We start from the raw sequence: 19,524 nt of genomic DNA on the forward strand, positions 1-19,524 counted from the left end.
CCCAGGGCACATGGACGGGATAGTATGTCTCATGGCAGAAAGGGGTTAAACAAGAGGCTCCAAACACCATGAAGACCAAGAAGATCTCCAAACAAGTCTGGACAAAGTTGCTGTGAAGGGCAAGTAAGGGTTACATTGTAAAAAAAAATCCCAATCTCTGATGATCCCTCGCAGCATCATCAAATCCATTATCATCACATGGAAAAAATATGGTACAAACAGAAACCTGCCAAGAAAGGCCTGCCCACCAAAACGCTCAGCTAAGGCAAGGAGGGTATTAATTAAAAAGGCAACACAGAAGCCAAAGGTAACCCTTTGAGAGACTGGAGTAACTGTCCATACGACCACATTAAGCCTTACACTCCATAGTGGTGGCCTTTATGGAAGAGTGGGCAGAAATAAAGCCTTTACTTGCACAGAAAAATTGTACTGCTTGTTTTGAGTTTGCCAAAAGACATGTGGGAGACTCCACAAATATATGGAGGAAGGTGCTGTAGTCAGATAAGACTTTTTGGCCACCAAGGTTAACACTATGTCTGACTTCAAGCCAACATAGCTAATCACTCCAAGAACGCCATTCCCACAGTGAAACATGGTGGTGGCAGCATCATGCATTGGGGATATTTTTCAGCTTCATGAACAGGCAAAATGGTCTGAATTTGAGAGGAAAATGGATGGTGCGAATTACAGGAATATTCTTGAACAAAACCTGTTTCAGTCTGTCAGTGATTTGAGACTGGGACAGAGGTTCCCCTTCCAACAAGACAATGGCCCAAATAATACTGCTTAAGCAACACTCAAATGGTTTAAGGGGAAAAGCGTAAATGTTTTGCAATGGCCTTGTCAAAGTCCAGATTAATCCAATTGAGAATCTGTGGTCAGACTTGAAGATTGCTGTTCACCGGAGGAAAAAAATCTAACTTGAAGGAGCTGGAGCAGTTTTGCCTTGGGGAATGGGCAAAACTCCCAATGGCATGATGCGGAAAGCATCATAGAGACTTATCCAAAGCAAATTACAGCTGTAAGTGCAGCAAAAGAAGGCTCTACAAAGTAATGATCGTAAAGGGGTTGAATAGTTATTTTGTCCTATTTGTTGTTTGCCTCACAATAAAAAGAAAACCAAATGTTCTCAGTAGTAGTCATGTTCTTTACATCAACTGATGCAAACTCTCAAAAAAAAATTATGAAATTCCAGGTTGAGAGGTAGCAAACACGGAAAATGCCAAGGTGGGTAAAGTCTTTCGCGTGCCACTGTATGTATAGTGAAAAATCACAACAGTCTATGAGCACTAGCTAAACACTGGTTTTCATAGAAGAATTGTTATAACAAGCTGGAGGTCTTCAGCAGACCCCCAACTGTCATGACGATGCATTGACACCCTGCGATCATGTCACAGGTGCAGGGAATGACGTGACCCCCTGCCAAAGTATGTTACATGCCAGAGACTGACAGCAGCATTTAACATGTTAATAACAGAGGGCAGAGCTCTGCTCCTCCCGCTGTTGTTAGAGCAGTGTTTCCCAAACTCCAGTCCTCACGCCCCCAAACATGTCGTGTTTTCAGGATTTCCTTAGTATTTCACAGGTGATGGAAGTATCATCTAGGCATCAGGAATTCTCTCACATGTGTAACACTATGGAAACCCTGAAAACATGACATGTTGAGGTCCGCGAGGACTGGAGTTTGGGAACCACTGTGTTAGATGGTTGATCAAAACAGCCATTATCTGTTGGGAAAGATAGGGGCTTGGCGTGCGAGCCCGCATCAAAGTCAGGGACACAATGTAAGATATAAAATGATTATCACAGCTGAAACCCGGCACTATGTGTCAGGGGCGGTCACGGACTGTCCCCGACACATTAACCCCTGGCACACTGCGATCAAACACGATCACAGTGCACCGGGGGTTTAGGGAAGCATCGGCAGGAAGAGGGGGCTCCCTCCGTGCTTCCCTGAGAACCTCGCAGCAGCGCAATGTGCAGCACTGCTGCTGGGGTCTCCTTCCCTGCAGGTCCCTGGATCCAATATGGTGGCGGGGACCTTCGAGGGCCTGCAGGGAGCCGGCTTCCTCACTGCCTGCAAAGCGCAGGCATGAGGAAGCCTGTGCAGCGCCTGTGTCAGATCGCTGATCTGTCACAGCGATCTGTGATGTGTCAGATCAGTAATCTCACACATGACAGTGATGTCCCCCCTGGGGCAATGTAATAAAGTTAAAAAAAAAAAAAAAGTGTAAAAATAATTTATAAAAAATCGCTAAATAAATTTAAAAAAAAAAAAAAAATATTCCCTAATAAATTCATTTTTTGGAAATAAAAAAAAAAACATTAAAAGTACACATATTTAGTATCGCTGCATCCGTAACAACCTGCCCTATAAAACTGTCCCATTAGTTAACCCCTTTAGCAAACCCCTTAAAAAATAAAAATAAAACAAAGCAAAAAAAATGCTTTATTATCATACCGCCGAACAAAAAGTGCAATAACGCGCGATCAAAAAGACAGATGTAAAAAGCCAGAGTACCGCTGAAAACGTCATCTTGTCCCGCAAAAAATGAGCCACAAACAGCATCATCAGCTAAAAAATTAAAAAGTTATAGCTCGCAGAATAAAGCGATGCAAAAAAAATTATTTTTTATATAAAATTGTTTTCATTGCATAAAAGTGCCAAAACATAAAAAAATGACATAAATGAGGTATCGCTGTAACCGTACTAACCTGAAGAATAAAACCGCTTAATCAATTTTACCGCACACGGAACGGTGTAAACGCACCCCCCAAAAGAAATTCTTGAAATGCTGGTTTTTGTTCATTCTGCGTCCCAAAAATCAGAATAAAAAGCGATCAAAAAAATGTCATGTGCCCGAAAATGGTACCAATAAAAACGTCAACTGGTCCCGCAAAAAATAAGACCTCGTATGACTCGGTGGGTCAAAATATGGAAAAATTATAGCTCTCAAAATGTGGGGTTGTAAAAACTATTTTTACAATAAAAAGCGTCTTTTAGCGTGCGACAGCTGCCAAACATAAAAACCCGCTATAAATAGTAAATCAAACCCCCCGTTATCACCCCCTTAGTTAGGGAAAAATAATAAAATTAAAAAAGAGTATTTATTTCCATTTTCCCATTAGGGCTAGGGTTAGGGCTGTGATTAGGGTTGCGGGTGTGTTGGGGTTAGGATTGGAGTTGAATTGGGGGGTTTCTACTGTTAGGGCACATCAGGTGCTCTCCAAACGCAACATGGCGTCTGATCTCAATTCCAGCCAATTCTGCATTGTTAGAAAAAGTCAAATGATGCTCCTTCCCTTCCAAGCTCTGCCATGCGCCCAAACAGTGACCTACCCTCACATTTGGGTTATCAAAAAATTGGGGGCAAAAATATTTTTGTGGGAAAAAATGATTTTTTTATTTTCACGCCCGGGCGTTATAAACTTTTGTGAAGCACTTGGGGGTTCAAAGTGCTCACCACACATCTAGATAAGTTCTGTGGGGGGTCTAGTGTCTAAAATGGGGTCACTTGTGGGGGTTTCCACTGTTTAGGCACATCAGAGGCTCTCCAAATGCGACATGGCACCCACAGACCATTCCATCAAAGTCTGCATTCCAAAACGTCACTACTTCCCTTCCAAGCTCCGTGTGCCCATACAGTAGTTTTCTCCCACATATGGGATATCAGCGTACTCAAGACCAATTGGACAACAACTTTTGGGGTCCAATTTCTCCTGTTACCCTTGGGAAAATAAAAAAATTGGGGACTAAAGGATCATGTTTGTGGAAAAAATATGATTTTTTTTTTTTTTTTTTTCAAGCCCGGGCATTAAAAACTTCTGTGAAGCCCTTGGGGGTTCAAAGTGCTCACCACACATCTATATAAGTTCCTTGGGGGGGTCTAGTTTCCAAAATGGTGTCATTTGTGGGGGGTTTCCACTGTTTAGGCACATCAGGGGCTTTCCAAACGCGGCATGGCGTCCTGTCCCAATTCCAGCCAAAAAAGTCAAATGGCGCTGCTTCCCTTCCGAGCTCTGCCATGTGCCCAAATAGTGGTTTACCCCCATATGTGGGGTATCAGCGTACTCAGGACAAATTGCACAATAACATTTGGGGCCCTGTTACCCTTGGAAAAATAAAAATTGAGGGTGAAAAGATGATTTTTGTGGAAAAAATGATTTTTTAATTGTACAGCTGTACGTTATAAACTTCTGTGAAGCTGTTGGGGGTTCAAAGTTCTCAACACACATCTAGATAAGTTCCTTGGGGGGTCTAGTTTCCAAAATGGTGTCATTTGTGGGGGGTTTCTAATGTTTTGGCACATCAGGGGCTTTCCAAACGCGACATGGTGTCCGATCTCAATTCCAGCCAAAAAAGTCAAATGGCGCTGCTTCCCTTCCGAGCTCTGCCATGTGCCTAAATAGTGGTTTACCCCCATATGTGGGGTATCAGCGTACTCAGGACAAATTGCACAATAACCTTTAGGGTCCTGTTACCCTTGGGAAAATAAAAATTGGGGGTGAAAAGATCATTTTTGTGGAAAAAATAAGATTTTTTTAATTGTATGGCTGTACGTTTTAAACTTCTGTGAAGCCCTTGTGGGTTCAGAGTTCTCACCACATATCTAGATAAGTTCCTTGGGGGGTCTAGTTTTCAAAATGGGGTCACTTGTGGGGGGTTTCCACTGTTTAGACACATCAGGGGCTCTCCAAACGTGACATGGCGTCCGATCTGAATTCCAGCCAATTTTGCATTGAAAAAGTCAAATGGCGCTCCTTCCCTTCTGAGCTCTGCCATGCGCCGAAACAGTGGTCCCCTTCCCACATATCAGGTATCAGCGTACTCAGGACAAATTGCACAATAACTTTTGCAGTCCAATTTCTCCTGTCACCCTTGGTAAAATAAAAAAAATTGGACCTGAAGTATTTTTTTTGTGAAAAAATTAAATGTTCATTTTTTTTTTTTAAACATTCAAAAAATTCCTGTGAAGCACCTGAAAGATTAATAAACTTCTTGAATGTGGTTTTGAGCACCTTGAGGGGTGCAGTTTTTAGAATGGTGTCACTTTTGGGTATTTTCTATCATATAAACCCCTCAAAATGACTTCAAATGTGATGTGGTCCATAAAATTAAAATGGTGCTGCAAAAATGAGAAATCGCTGGTCAACTTTTAACCCTTATAACTTCCTAACAAAAAAATTTTGGTTTCAAAATTGTGCTGATGTGAAGTAAACATGTGGGAAATGTTACTTATTAAGTTTTGTGTGTGCCATATCTCTGTGATTTCACGGCATAAAAATTCAAAGTTGGAAAATTGCGAAATTTTCAAAATTTTCACCAAATTTCCGTTTTTTCACAAATAAACGCGTTATTTGATTGAAATTTTTCGACTAACGTGAAGTACAATATGTCACGAGAAAACAATGTCAGAATCAGAAGCGTTTCAGAGTTATTACCTCATAAAGGGACAGTGGTCAGAATTGTAAAAATTGGGCCCGGTCATGAACGTGCAAACCACCCTTGGGGGTAAATGGGTTAAAATCATTTTTCAAGCTGGTGTTATAAAGTATTCTAATTTACTGAGATAATGACTTTTGGGTTTTCATTGGCTGTAAGCCATAATCATCAACATTAACAGAAATAAACACTTGAAATAGATCACTCTGTGTGTAATGACTCTATATAATGTTTGAGTTTCACTTTTTGTAATGAAAAACTGAAATAAATCAACTTTTTGATGATATTCTACTTTGGTGAGAAGCACCTGTAGTTTATTTAAAAAAGCAATTCAACGTTTTAGTTCCATCAGATACTTGAGTCTACGATTGTTCAATTACTTATATTATATACTGAAAAATTATAGCATTGCAGTATAAAGTCAAATCGAAGTTCTCCAACGGTTCACCAAGTTCACATTGTGGGGCGCACATGGGAGCTGGTGTGCTTACCCATCAATAATGGAATAATTGAAATATTAGTGATTGACAGAAGCATTTAAATGGTTAATCTGCAGAGACTGGAACTAGTTCTGCTTGCCTCAATTACAGGCAGATCCAGGCTGTGTAATGCAGTCTGCATTTGTCAGGTTCCTGTGCCTACTTTCATAGTCCTTTGTGACCTATGATGAAAACATACATAGTTTGTAAAAGAGTTAAAGAAACTTATTTTTAAGTCACAATTAAAACTGAGAATGTTTGGCAATGTTTGACCCGTTGAAGCGCTCGAGCAGCGCGAAACGGCCGTTGTCAGCCTTTCTTGCACTCCTTATGTCACTCCCCCGACTTGACATGTTCATGATATGTCAATAAATCAGTGAAACTTCCATCTCGATGAGTGCGACCCTTTCTCTTTGCATGGATTCCCAGGATTGACTGTTTCCAGGTCTGGCACCCGAGATTCCCAGCTGCTGGGCTTCTGTATGCCGCACATCATTTGAAGTCACACGGTAACAGCGGTGCCGTCCGCTTTTTATCTTGAGTTTTGTGAAACTTATTTTAAAGTCACAATTAAAACTGAGAATGTTTGGCACAAGTCAGATGGTCCAAGGTAGCGCATTCCTACGAAAAAGTACAGCATGGGAGAAGTTCTACAGACAGGAGCGTGATGATGCAGTAATCATTTTTTTTCTATGTCTGATGTTAATTGGAGATGAGCGAACACGTGAATATTCAGGTTCATTGGGTTTGGCCAAAGCCCATTCAAGTCAGTGGTGGACCCCATCATTTGACGGTTCACATTCTGTGCTCTGTGTGACAGTGTGGGAAATAGTGTCTCTAACCAGCAGTACTGAAGATTAGGGATGAGGGAACCTGAACTGCAATCTTTTTTTTAAGCATTTTGTTATGGCCTAGAATCCTCATTTTATATCTTTTTTTTTTGTTTTTTTTAATTACAGCTCTCCAGTGCTTTCGTGGAGAGTATGATGTCCATGATGTTATTGAGGAAATGCAGGAAGAGCAGCAGTCTCTAACTTCAGTGGAGACTGTTTCTGTGTGTCAGCTATTAAGGGACCGCACCTTCTTCTGGCAGATTCTATCGGTGATTGTGATCAATATGGGTATGCAGCTGTCTGGAATCGATGCAGTAAGTATCACATAATAAATACGGGGGGCCAGACCTTTACCTGACAAAATGATCACAATCAAGCATTTATTTATATATGGAATGGCCAAATAGTGTTTGTTATAGGATAGTCTGGACCCTGATGCAATGCATATATCACATGGTTACCTTATTACTAGGTAAATTTCATTCTTATGTTATATGCTATGTGTCATAATATTTTATATTGATTGTATCTAATCTTTACCGCCCGCTGTATGCAAACACTAGGTGGTTTCACACCCTTTTCATTAATGTATGCACTCTTTTGCTATATGCCTGAGTTTTTACAGATTTACAATATAGAAATTGCCTCCCCAGAGAGAACTTGAACTCTAGTGCCACCTATTGGAAGCAGTAATCCTAAATGTCAATATCAACCTTTAATTAGCATTGCCCCGTGACTTGGGATAAAAGCCAAACCAGAGTCTCAATCTGCAGACATGTGTTTCAGGGTGTTGCCCTGACCTCAGTGCACAACAGAAGATCTGATTTGGCTGTATTAGATGCCTCTGACTGAGGTCTAAATGGTAAGTCAGAAGCCTCTCATATAGCCAAATCGCATCTCTTGCTTTGCACTGAGAAGGGGCAACACCCCGAAACACGTGTTTGCATATTGAGATTCTGATTGGCTTTTATCCTAAGTCATGCGGCAAGACTCATTAAAGAATCAATATTGACTTTTAGGATTGCTCTAGAGTCCAAGTCCTCTTCCTCTCTGAAGAGACAGTTTGCATATTTATTTCCCCATATGAGCATTGCAATGGCCTTTAAGTTTCCTTACACTGGTGTGTCAGTCATGTCACTCTCGACAAGGAGAGACATTACCCCTTAGACGACAGAGTTATAAAAACTTGAGGGTTGCAAGCAACTGGAGTTAATGCTAACAATCTTATGACAGATAAACCCTGGGTAAAATAATGTGTAAGCAGGGCGACACTGGGTAGCTGTGATGTAGTCCAAAGAGCTGCTTATGAAGAGTGAGAGTTACATGGTGTCTTTTAAAGAGTTAATTTATTGATTTACTAGTGACATGGCTGGGTTACGGTGCAGTGTAGAACCAGTGCCATTACAGCTCTGCCCTCTGATAATGTTGAAGAGAGCATAAACGTTCCTTTTTTCCCCTAGTAGAGGTCAAACCCATATAATGCAGGAGGAAAAGCTATGCAACAGGAAAGAAACCCTTCCACCATAGTGCTTAGCACTCTATATTAACTGCCACAAGGCTTTAGAGCAGACCACAGAAATGCATGCAAAAAACTCCAGCCTGAACTACAGTCTATGTAGCCTTCTCCAAGTAACAGCCCACCTGTGTGAAAATACCACTATTGGAGCAATAGAGAGTGAGGATTGCCAACACAAAAGTGAGCCAAGAAGCCTATTCCAGTATCTGAAGACTGCATCACCCAGTCAAAGAGTGAAAGTATGAATGCTGATGCATGTGAATAAAGAGGTTTGCCACTACAGAGGCCACAAATAGATTAGTACCTGTATGTGAGGACTTATATATGGTAACAGTGAGACTAGGCCACAGGATGCACTAGTTCCTAGATTAGTTACAGGAATGCATAAAGGGCTAGTGACAATCGCTGACAGTGTGCTGTGCAGCATTGGAGTTACAGAGACTGCTGGATTGAAGGAGGTGCTGCTGAAGAAATTGTCAGCAGGCTTTGTATAGTAATGTAAGTGTTGTTTACTGTTGTTACCTACTTCTGCCTCTTGTAAGATGGTTTAAATCACTTTGAGATTCTGTAATGATCAAGCACATAGCCCCTTTGTAGGTCACACTGGTATTAAACTGTAGAATAAGTCACACTCCTGCAGCTCTCACCAGTGACCTATAAACTGTATTTTTTTTTTCATAGTGGTAATCGCCCACCACCTTTTATGTATACCACTAGAATAACCTCTCATATATGTCATTAGAATAAAAATACTGGAAATAGAAAAAAAACATTTATATTGTATTGGTAAGAGCCACAAGAGTGAGACTTTGTACTGCTTTATTGCTATACAGCTGTGGATTAGCCTCATTTAATCTAGATGTTTATCCACCATATTCATGGACATTTGCAGGAAGATCTATATGTGGACCTGTAGTATATAAGTAATAACCTTTTCACAATTATTTAAAAAGTATTATTGAACTGTGTATCTATCTTTCTTCCACCATTCCAGATTTGGGGGCCACTACATCCAATATAATATTTAAAGGGACTCACAACCACTAAAAAAAATCCTTACAAGCAGATTTCTCTTTATCATTTCATTGGAGGACACAGGAAAACCATGGGTGTATGCTGCTGCCAGTAGGAGGGCTGACGCTATGCACAAAAAAAAATTGCTTCTCCCCAGCAGTGTACACCCCACCGATGGACACTGTTAATCAGTTTAGCTTAGTGTCAGTAGGAGGTGGACACAGGTCTTTCACTAGACCCATATCTACCTTGGTTTTCGTCGTTTTCCAGTAATTTTTTTCCCTTTTTCTTTTTCAGAAAGTTTTCCTCTTCATATCACTTGGAGGGAAACGGCATAAACAGTCACACAGTGGTCCCACCTAGAGACAGTGAGTAAGGGCGTGGAATGACACACTGTATCCTCATCTGTCTATCTGGCAGGACTCCAGCCACTAACACATCAAGAGTGTCCAGGTGATCCGAAGATTGGTCCTGGTCTCCTCTCCTTCCTTCTCGCCCACCAGAGTCTGATTTTTTTCAGGAGGTACCGATGTCCTGCAATCGGAGTTCCCCCCCTTTACAGTGAGGCCGGATCGTATTTCTGGACGAAGGGATGAAGAGGTTCCCCCTCTGGCAGCTGGCAGGAAGATCTACACTGCAGGATGTGGGAGTCATCCATGACATCATGACTTTTTATTATCATACTACACAGGGATATGGGGGTCTTTTTTTGTTTGTGTGTTTGTGCGTCTGCTCAAGGCCTGCCCTTCACCTTTCTTTTAGACCTCTGCACTGGTCCCTCCATCTGTGTCGGCCACTTCTTCTACTTTAGGCCCCTGGCTTCTGTGCGGCCCCGCCCGCCTTCTCCTTCCTTATCATGCAGGCTTTTCTCTGCCTGGTGCCGACACGCTCCCTCTCCTCCCTCAGTGGCGTGGGAAAACTGCGCACTTTTCTCTCACCGTGGGCCTTTTCCTCACTGTCGTCGCAATTTTCCGGCATCTAAGAATCCAGCACCACAGGTGACTCTCCAGTCAGCCTTCAGATCCTTCAGCACTGCTAAGCCCTGGTTCAGTTCTCTGGGTGCCCAGCACTCCTTTAGGTAAGCTCTGCTCTTCAGACAGACACTCTCCTCAGCAACTCTTATTTTTTTTCTATGCCCTAACTATTAGTTAGTGAGTCTGCCTGTCATCTGTCATGTCTAATTCTAAAGGAAAACATTCCTCTGGCCTCTACCACTCTTGTCAAACACTTTGTTCTTCCTGTAAATGCAGACTACTTTCAGGTCAGTCTTCTTCTCTCTGTCAGGATTGCAGCAATCCCTCCATCCTTACTACCCAGAAGTCCTCCACCGCATCCAAAGAGAGTGGACCCCTTTTCCCAGTGTTGAAGTCTTTACTGTCTCCATCCATTGTGGATCTTACCAATGTGTCTCAGACCCTGGCCATGCTGGATAGGTTATCTATCTATCCCCCCGCTGTTGCCAGCGGACTCCATGTCCTATCCTTTCCTTTGTCGATGACTACTAGCAATGGTCGTACGAGGGTTAAGTTGGAGAGTCGCTCAAGATGTCCCTTTCGCTCCTAGTCTCCCCCTGGCCCCTCTCGGTGGGCGACTTCTTCCCAGTCACCCTCCTCAGATATGCCAGTGGAACTGGATTCGGATTTTGGTTCTGAAACCGATTCAGACCTGAATTGTGACCAGGCCTCTAACATGAGAGACATGGTTGGGAGTCTTATTGTGACGGTTAAACAGACCCATAATATCGAGTATACCCCTACAGCACCTGCTGAACAGGCGGTGTCCTTCAGATGGACAAGATGAACTCCTAAAATGTTCGCTCCCCATAAGGATTTTTGAGGGGGTCCTCACCAGAGAGTGGAAAAACCAGACGAGACGCTTCCAGAGAATGAAGCGGCTTGGTGTCCTTCAGATCTCACTGAAAATTGGGCTGTTTCTCTTGCTGTGGATTCTCCAGTCTCCAGACTTTACACCAACATGGTCCTCACTCTTATGGATGGGGCATCACTCAAGGACCACAATTACAGACTCATGGAGTCCTTTGTCAAGTCAGCCTTTGAAGCGACAGGTTCCAACCTATGTACTGCCTTTGCAACCACATGGGTGGCAAAGTCTATATCTGCATGGACTAAGCAACTCCGTCAAGGCTTACTTGCGGGAGCCATGTCTGATGAGTTACAGTGGGGGAAATACTTATTTGATCCCTTGCTGATTTTGGAAATTTTCCCACAGACAAAGACATGAAAAGTCTATAACTTTAAGGGTAAGTTAATTTTAACATTGAGAGATAGAATATCAAAAATAAAATCCTGAAAATCACATTGAATAAATTATATAAATGTATTTGCATTTTGCAGTGAGAACTACAGTTGTGGCCAAAAGTATTGACACCCGTGCAATTCTGTCAGATAATACTCAGTTTCTTCCTGAAAATGATTGCAAACACAAATTCTTTGGTATTATTATCTTCATTTAATTTGTCTTAAAAGAAAAAACACAAAAAGAATTGTCCTAAAGCCAAATTGGATATAATTCCACACCAAACATAAAAAAGAGGGTGGACAAAAGTATTGGCACTGTTCGAAAAATCATGTGATGCTTCTCTAATTTGTGTAATTAACAGCACCTGTAACTTACCTGTGGCACCTAACAGGTGTTGGCAATAACTAAATCACACTTGCAGCCAGTTGACATGGATTAAAGTTGACTCAGCCTCTGTCCTGTGTCCTTGTGTGTACCACATTGAGCATGGAGAAAAGAAAGAAGACCAAAGAACTGTCTGAGGACTTGAGAAACCAAATTGTGAGGAAGCATGAGCAATCTCAAGGCTACAAGTCCATCTCCAAAGACCAGAATGTTCCTGTGTCTACCGTGCGCAGTGTCATCAAGAAGTTTAAAGCCCATGGCACTGTGGCTAACCTCCCTAGATGTGGACGGAAAAGAAAAATTGACAAGAGATTTCAACACAAGATTGTGCGGATGTTGGATAAAGAACCTCAACTAACATCCAAACAAGTTCAAGCTGCCCTGCAGTCCGAGGGTACAACAGTGTCAAACCGTACTATTGGTCGGCGTCTGAGTGAAAAGGGACTGTATGGTAGGAGACCCAGGAACACCCCACTTCTTACCCCGAGACATAAAAAAGCCAGGCTGGAGTTTGCCAAAACTTACCTGAAAAAGCCTAACACGTTTTGGAAGAATGTTCTCTGGTCAGATGAGACAAAAGTAGAGCTTTTTGGGCAAAGGTATCAACATAGAGTTTACAGGAGAAAAAAAGAGGCATTCAAAGAAAAGAACACGGTCCCTACAGTCAAATATGGCGGAGGTTCCCTGATGTTTTGGGGTTGCTTTGCTGCCTCTGGCACTGGACTGCTTGACCGTGTGCATGGCTTTATGAAGTCTGAAGACTACCAACAAATTTTGCAGCATAATGTAGGGCCCAGTGTGAGAAAGCTGGGTCTCCCTCAGAGGTCATGGGTCTTCCAGCAGGACAATGACCCAAAACACACTTCATAAAGCACTAGAAAATGGTTTGAGAGAAAGCACTGGAGACTTCTAAGGTGGCCAGCAATGAGTCCAGACCTGAATCCCATAGAACACCTGTGGAGAGATCTAAAAATGGCAGTTTGGAGAAGGCACCCTTCAAATATCAGGGACCTGGAGCAGTTTGCCAAAGAAGAATGGTCTAAAATTCCAGCAGAGCATTGTAAGAAACTCATTGATGGTTACCGGAAGCGGTTGGTCGCAGTTATTTTAGCGAAAGATTGGGCAACCAAGTATTAGGCTGAGGGTGCCAATACTTTTGTCTGGCCCATTTTTGGAGTTTTGTGTGAAATGATCAATGTTTTGCTTTTTGCTTCATTCTCTTTTGTGTTTTTTTCCATTTAAGACAAATTAAATGAAGATAATACCAAAGAATTTGTGTTTGCAATCATTTTCAGGAAGAAACTGAGTATTATCTGACAGAATTGCAGGGGTGTCAATACTTTTGGCCACAACTGTAAAGTGTTGAAAATAATGTTCAAATTAACCTATCTTTAAAATTATGGACTGTTCATATCTTTGTCAGTGGGCAAACTTACAAAATCAGCATGGGATCAAATACTTATTTCCCCCACTGTAGCTGATTTGGCAGACCAGATCTCGCATGCAGGAAAGTACGTGGTGGCTACCTCTAGGGACGTCGCCTCCTGCGTAGCTCAAGTGTCCAGTAATTTTGTAGCCATCCTCCGAGTCATATGGCTTAAGGCTTGGCAGGCAGACTTCTCCTCGAAGAAGTCTCTGACCAGTCTTACTTTCCATGGATCACGACTGTTTGGAACCAGACTGGACCAGATTAGAATGGAGGCCACCGGAAGGAAAAGTTTTCTTCCTCAGGCCAACCCTCGGTGTCCTCCCCTAAACAAAAATTTCATCTTTCATCCTTTTCGGCATTTCTCGTCTGAGGAAGATTCTTCCCTCCAGAAAAGGCTGCAGGCACATAAGGAAAGGAGAATGCCATCTTCCAAACTGATTCCCTCCTGGTGTCCTCGCAATGTGCAAGGCAGATCCTCAAGGAGCAGGCTTAGCAGATTCTCCTCCGCATTACTCGTCTCTGCTACCCAGAGAGTTTCCCATGGAGGACGGCTGTCTGCTGTCGTTCAGGGATGCCTGGAGAGCCTCTGTCCAGGACACCTGGGTCAGAGAGGTGGTATTTTCAGGATACCAAATATAATTCATTTTGTGTCACCTAGACCGTTTCTTTGAATACTGCTCCACTAAGGGAGCCATCCCTGATTCCAGCTTCTTCGCGGCCATTGCCTCCCTTCTCCGAACAACTGTCATCATTCCTGTTCCACGTCAGGAGCATTTTACAGGTTTTTATTCAAACCTTTTTGTAGTTCCAAAGAAGGACAGGTCTGTTCGACCCATCCTGGATCTGAAGTTGCTGAACAGGAGAGTCCGTCTATGACATTTCAGGATGGAGTCCCTTTGTTCAGTAATAGCTTCCATTGGGTTGCAAAAGTTCCTGTGTTCGGTGGATATGCAAGACACTTATCTCCATGTCCCAATTTTCCCCAGTCATCCAGAGATTCCTTCAGTTCACGGTACGGGAGGACCATTTTCAGTTCATCGCTCTTCCTTTTGGTCTGTTAACTGCACCCAGGGTTTTTTCAAAGATAATAGCAGCGGTGATGGCCATCCTACGAACCAGAGGCCTAGTAGTTATAACCTACATGGACGACAGCCTTGTAAAGGATCTGTCCTTTCCCTCAGCCCAGAAAAGCCTGTTGATCACTCTTGACACCCTGTCTGGATTGTCAAAAGGTCCAACTTGGTCCCGACCCAGCATCTGATTTTGCTGGGCATGTTTTTCAACACACCTCCTTGGGGAGAAAAACCCTCACCTGAAAGGATATGAGCTCTTCAATGGGGGTAGTTCACTCTCTTCAGGCCCTAAGATCTGACCCTTTGATCACCCATGGTGGTTCTGAGCAGGTTGGTAGAGACTGCAGAAGCCAGGTCTCTGCAGCAGACCATCCTGTCCCAATGGAACAGGTTTGTTTTTGCTCTGGATCTCCCAGTCCGGATCTGGGCATCCCTAAACTAGCGGCTGTCCTCCCCCTTATTCGTCTGGGTTGCTCCTTTCTTCCTATCCACTGGCAAGTGATTGCAATGGATGCCAGTCTCCTTGGCTGGGGAGATGTCTTCCGCAACATCACGGTCCAGGACTGTAGGTCGCCAGAAGAGACTCCACTGCCAATCAGTATTCTTGAGATCAGAGCCATTCTTCTGTCTTTTCTCCACAGAAAACATCATGGCGGTGGCATATGTCAACCACCAGGGAGGAACCCAGAGTCCTTTGGCCATGACAGAAGTCTCCAAGATGGGTCTTCCGGCTGGGAGAATGGTCTCAACATCAGAACATCTTCCATTTGTCTATGGTGGGGCATGACGGATGTAGATCTCATGACCTCCAGGAGTAACAGACAGCTACCGCAGTTCCTCTCAGGTGCTGCGATTCCCTCGCAGTGGGAGTTGATGCCCTGGCGATACCCTGGTCATGGCTTACTTTTCCTTATCTCCTGCCACCTGTTCCCCTGCTTCCCAGGCTGTTGAAGAAAATCAAAGCGGAAGGGGTGCCAGTCATCCGAGCTCCAGATTGACCCAGGAGGGCCTGGTATGCAGAGGTCATTAATGTACTCGCAGACGTCCCTTGAAGTCTTCCAGACAGACCAGATCTGCGGCGTGGCTGTTGAGGTCACTGTTCTAAGAGTGTCCGTGTTCTCAGAACGAGTGATTCAGATGATGATTTGGGCTCACAATCAGGAATCATCTTGAGTCTATTATTATACCTGGAAAGCCTTCTTCCATAGGTGTGAGACCAATCACACCATGCCAATGGTTTTCTCTCTTCTATTTGTCCTGGCCTTTCTTCAATCAGGGCTTGATGCAGGTCTAGCTCTCAGTTCATTGAAGAGCCAAGTTTCCTCGTTGTCCATTCTTTTCCAAAGGAGCTTATTCTCATGTTCTCAAGTCAGAACTTTTCTTCAAGGTGTGGCTCATGCAGCTACTCTGTATCATCCCCCTGTAGATGGCTGAGACCTCAACCTGGTTCTGGATGTTCTCAGAAGTCCCCCCTTTGAGCCTCTCAGAGAGGTCTCACTGTTCTTTTTATCTAGGAAGGTGGTTTTTCTTGTGGCCACCAATTTCATCAGGCAAGTTTCGGAGCTGACAGCCCCTTCATGTCGCTCAATCTTTCTTATTCTACACCAGGACAACATGTTTTTGTAGTCTGTTTCCTCCTTTCTTCCCAAGGTAGTGTCCGCCTTTCATCTCAATGAGGACATCATCCTCCCAACTTTCTGTGAATCACCAGTTCACCCTCTGGAATTTTCTCTGAACAAGTTGGACCTGGTCAAGGAAATTCTCATCTACCTTCCCAGGACCACCTCTTTCCGGATAACAGATTCTCTCTTTGTGATACCTGAGGGTTCTCAAAAAGGTCTTCTGGGGTCCAAGGCTACAATTTCTAGCTGGATCCGGGACACCATCTCAGAGGCGTATCTGGTTTATAGCACCTTCCCTAAGATCAAGGCTCACTCTACCTGAGTGGTGGGGACCTTATGGGCTGTTGACCATTGGGCATCTGTTCTACAGCTTTGTAAAGCTGCGGCATGGTCTTCTATACACACGTTTGCTGAGTTCACAGGATCCATACCTATGCTTCGGCAGATGCCAGCCTAGGCAGGAGAATCCTACAAGCGGCAATGGCTAGTTCTCCGACCTGAATGGATTTATGCGGTTTCCATCACAGGGACTGTTTTAGGATGTCCCAAGGTTGCCTGTGTCCCCCAATGAAGCAATAGAGAGAACAGGATTTTTGATAACTCACTAAAATCTGTTTCTCGGAGCCTTCATTTGGGGAGACAGGACCCTCTCATGTTTAATAGCTGTATTAAATGTTATTTTCTGTTGTTACAGTTTGATTTTTGTGGACTTCTTTCTATGTTCTTACTCCACACGTTGCTTCTCCTACTGCTTTCTCACTAACTGATTAACTTGGTGCCAGTTGGTGGGGTATACACTTCTGAGAAGGAGCTAATATTTTTGTGCATAGTGTCAGTTTCCTAGTGGCAACAGCATACACCCATGGTCTCCTGTGTCCCCCAATGAAGGCTCCGAGAAACAAATTTTACTGTGAGTAGACAAAAATCCTGTTTTACTTTGGTCATGGCTACTCTAGCCATTCATTGACCTCATTATTAATGCCTATATGTATAATTCAAGACAACTGAAACTAGTAATTTGCTGCAACAGTCACATAGATGTATGGCACAAAGTGAACAGAGATCTGTGGGGTCTACAACATTAGAGGGAGTGGAATGGTGGGCAATTTAACTGATGTTAAAATGTCTTTTTATTTTGAAGTATCTTTGCTGTTAGAAAACAATTAATCCTGGATAACCTTTTTTACTATAGGGTTTGTCCAAGAGGGTATAATATTGATGAACTATCCTAATGATAAATTCATCAAAATCATTGGTGTGGGTCCAATACCCAACACCTCCACCAGTCAAGTGTTAGCAAGTCACACGGTGAGCAGACATCCAGGACAATACAGCTCTGTACACTGCTTCAAGTGGCAACTTTTAAATACTGCAGTTCAGCTCCTAGTTACTATTCAATGCTGCAACTACTTCATGTTGGAAGAAGATTTAAAGGGTATATTCAAGACTTTAAGGAAAAATTATGCCTAAGCACCAACAGGCAGGTTGTTCCTAACAGAGGCAACTACCTGTCTGCTGTACCCAGCATCGGTCATTGACTGCTCCTCGGCGGATGTGACGTCAGCGAATATCTGTAATTGCAGAGAATGTAGCCAGGCACAACAGGTAGCAACAACCTCCCTGTTAGTGCTTAGGTTATATTTTTTAAAACATCCCGGATATCCTCTTTAAGCAAATACTTTATATAGCCAATGTCTAATTTTCCATTCATGTCTTACAGTCAAATAAGTCATTGACTGATCGGAAGTATTGTTCCAGCAACTTTGCAACACCTCAGGAAGTCGCAGAACAATCCACACATTGGTGCACTGATATTTAACATTAGCACACATGGGTATTCTTAATATCACTTTTTCATGGCTTAGCTAAAAGATCTCTTTACCCACTTTTATGAGCGGTACAGAAGAGTCCAAACAAGTGGGTTAGGGATCCTGTTTTACCACATAGATGCAGGTGCCACCTCTGGGTCCACACCATCAGACATTTATGCTATATTCTCTTGATAGTCCACAAATTTGCTTGAAACCCCCTTGAATTAATGAAATATGGTGTCCAGAAGGTCTGATTGAAAGCATAAAATTCTGTTTGTTTGCAGATTTGGTTCTATACGAACTCCATATTTGAAAATGCCGGTGTCCCTTTGGCTGAGATACCATACACAACTGTGGGAACCGGTGCCATTGAAATAATTGCAGGTTTGATTGGGGTATGTGCAAATTCCTAAAAATCTATTGAAAGTTCTTAGAATTTTGCTAGATATTCTTAAGTTGCAAATGTTACAATCTTATATGATTAGTTTGTGCCCTCAAGCTCGGTGTCCAGAGTAAGCTTGAAATTAGCAAATATGTTATAATTGTGATCTGAAGCAAATAGTGCAAATATTGAAAAAATGCACTTTTTTTTTAGTATATGTCACTGGTTATGATCTAGTTGGCAAATATTTAAAATGCTGTAAAATAAAGGAGATATTATGGTTTTGCAGCCTGGTCTAAGGTCCAGATTTTTCTCTTGTTAGAGTATCCCAGTAAAATAAGCTGCATGTGACCTCCATATGTATCCAGGGTGCTGCTTTCTTCATTAGCTCACGTATCCATAGTGTCTTCACTTGCTCTCCACCTTTTACTACTTTGCCCTCCCTCAGTCTGTACATGTTTTCTCCCCTCTCCACTGGATTTCTGCTGATATCTCTATGGTTTCATTCACACTGGCGATTAGCAAGCGTATAACTCGGACGACTGCTATCTGATGTATCTCACTCCAATGTTATATGGAGCAATGCTGACTATTGTTTTTTTCCTCTCATACATAATAAAGTCTGTGGATATGTGCAAAACATCGGACTGCACGTGAATGTCATCCGAGTGCGGTTTGATATATGCCGACTCACACAATGGAGAAGGTGGAGAAATTAAGTTCTTCTCCGCACCTGTGATCCTATTCTCGCATGCAAAAGAACTGGATCAAAGTAAAATCAGCTAGATAAAAGACTTACAGAATCTCTGCGACAGCAAAATGGTAGAACATTTTAGAACAAAGGAGACCACCAGTTTTTAAGAAACGATGCTTTATTAAACAGCCATTGCGTGGCAACTTTGTACACAGGAGACCGGGTACACAACTTCTCGCGCATTTCGTCATCAATACAGAGCATCTCAACACACAGTCTCATAATTTCTCATCTCCTTCACCACTGCCCAGCTTAGCACCACAGTACAGTCCATGAAAGTAATTTCCACTTCCCGTGGTTCCGCGTCTGATTCTCGTTGCAGAGAAGAGGGTTTGCCAATATGGCCAGACTCAGCTTTAATCTCTCCGATGCTTGGGGAACTGCGGCCCAGGGCACTCATTTCATCTCACGTTCTATTCTGTCCTGGCCCGTTACCTTTAAGAGCAGTAAGCTACTCGGAGCCGTGCAGCTAGGTGCCACTTCTCCGGTCCCTTCTCACTTGGCCACTCTGCTCTCAAATAAAGC

At 43.0% G+C, this 19,524-nt stretch overlaps 1 protein-coding gene across 8 annotated transcripts in view; it reads left to right on the plus strand.

Moving 5' to 3' along the window:
- The window catches only part of LOC141059692 (solute carrier family 2, facilitated glucose transporter member 9-like), a 198,832-nt gene that overhangs the window by 134,027 nt on the left and 45,281 nt on the right, over window positions 1–19,524 (plus strand). For all 8 annotated transcript variants that reach the window (XM_073555800.1, XM_073555802.1, XM_073555806.1 and 5 more), the window contains 2 exons: window positions 6,882–7,069; window positions 18,148–18,258. In XM_073555800.1, the coding sequence (XP_073411901.1) occupies window positions 6,882–7,069; window positions 18,148–18,258 (299 nt within the window). The remainder of the gene's footprint in view (window positions 1–6,881; window positions 7,070–18,147; window positions 18,259–19,524) is intronic.

The sequence above is a fragment of the Dendrobates tinctorius genome, unplaced genomic scaffold, assembly GCF_039654945.1.
Source record: "Dendrobates tinctorius isolate UK_male_01 unplaced genomic scaffold, ASM3965494v1 ptg000230l, whole genome shotgun sequence".
Classification (NCBI taxonomy): domain Eukaryota; kingdom Metazoa; phylum Chordata; class Amphibia; order Anura; family Dendrobatidae; genus Dendrobates; species Dendrobates tinctorius.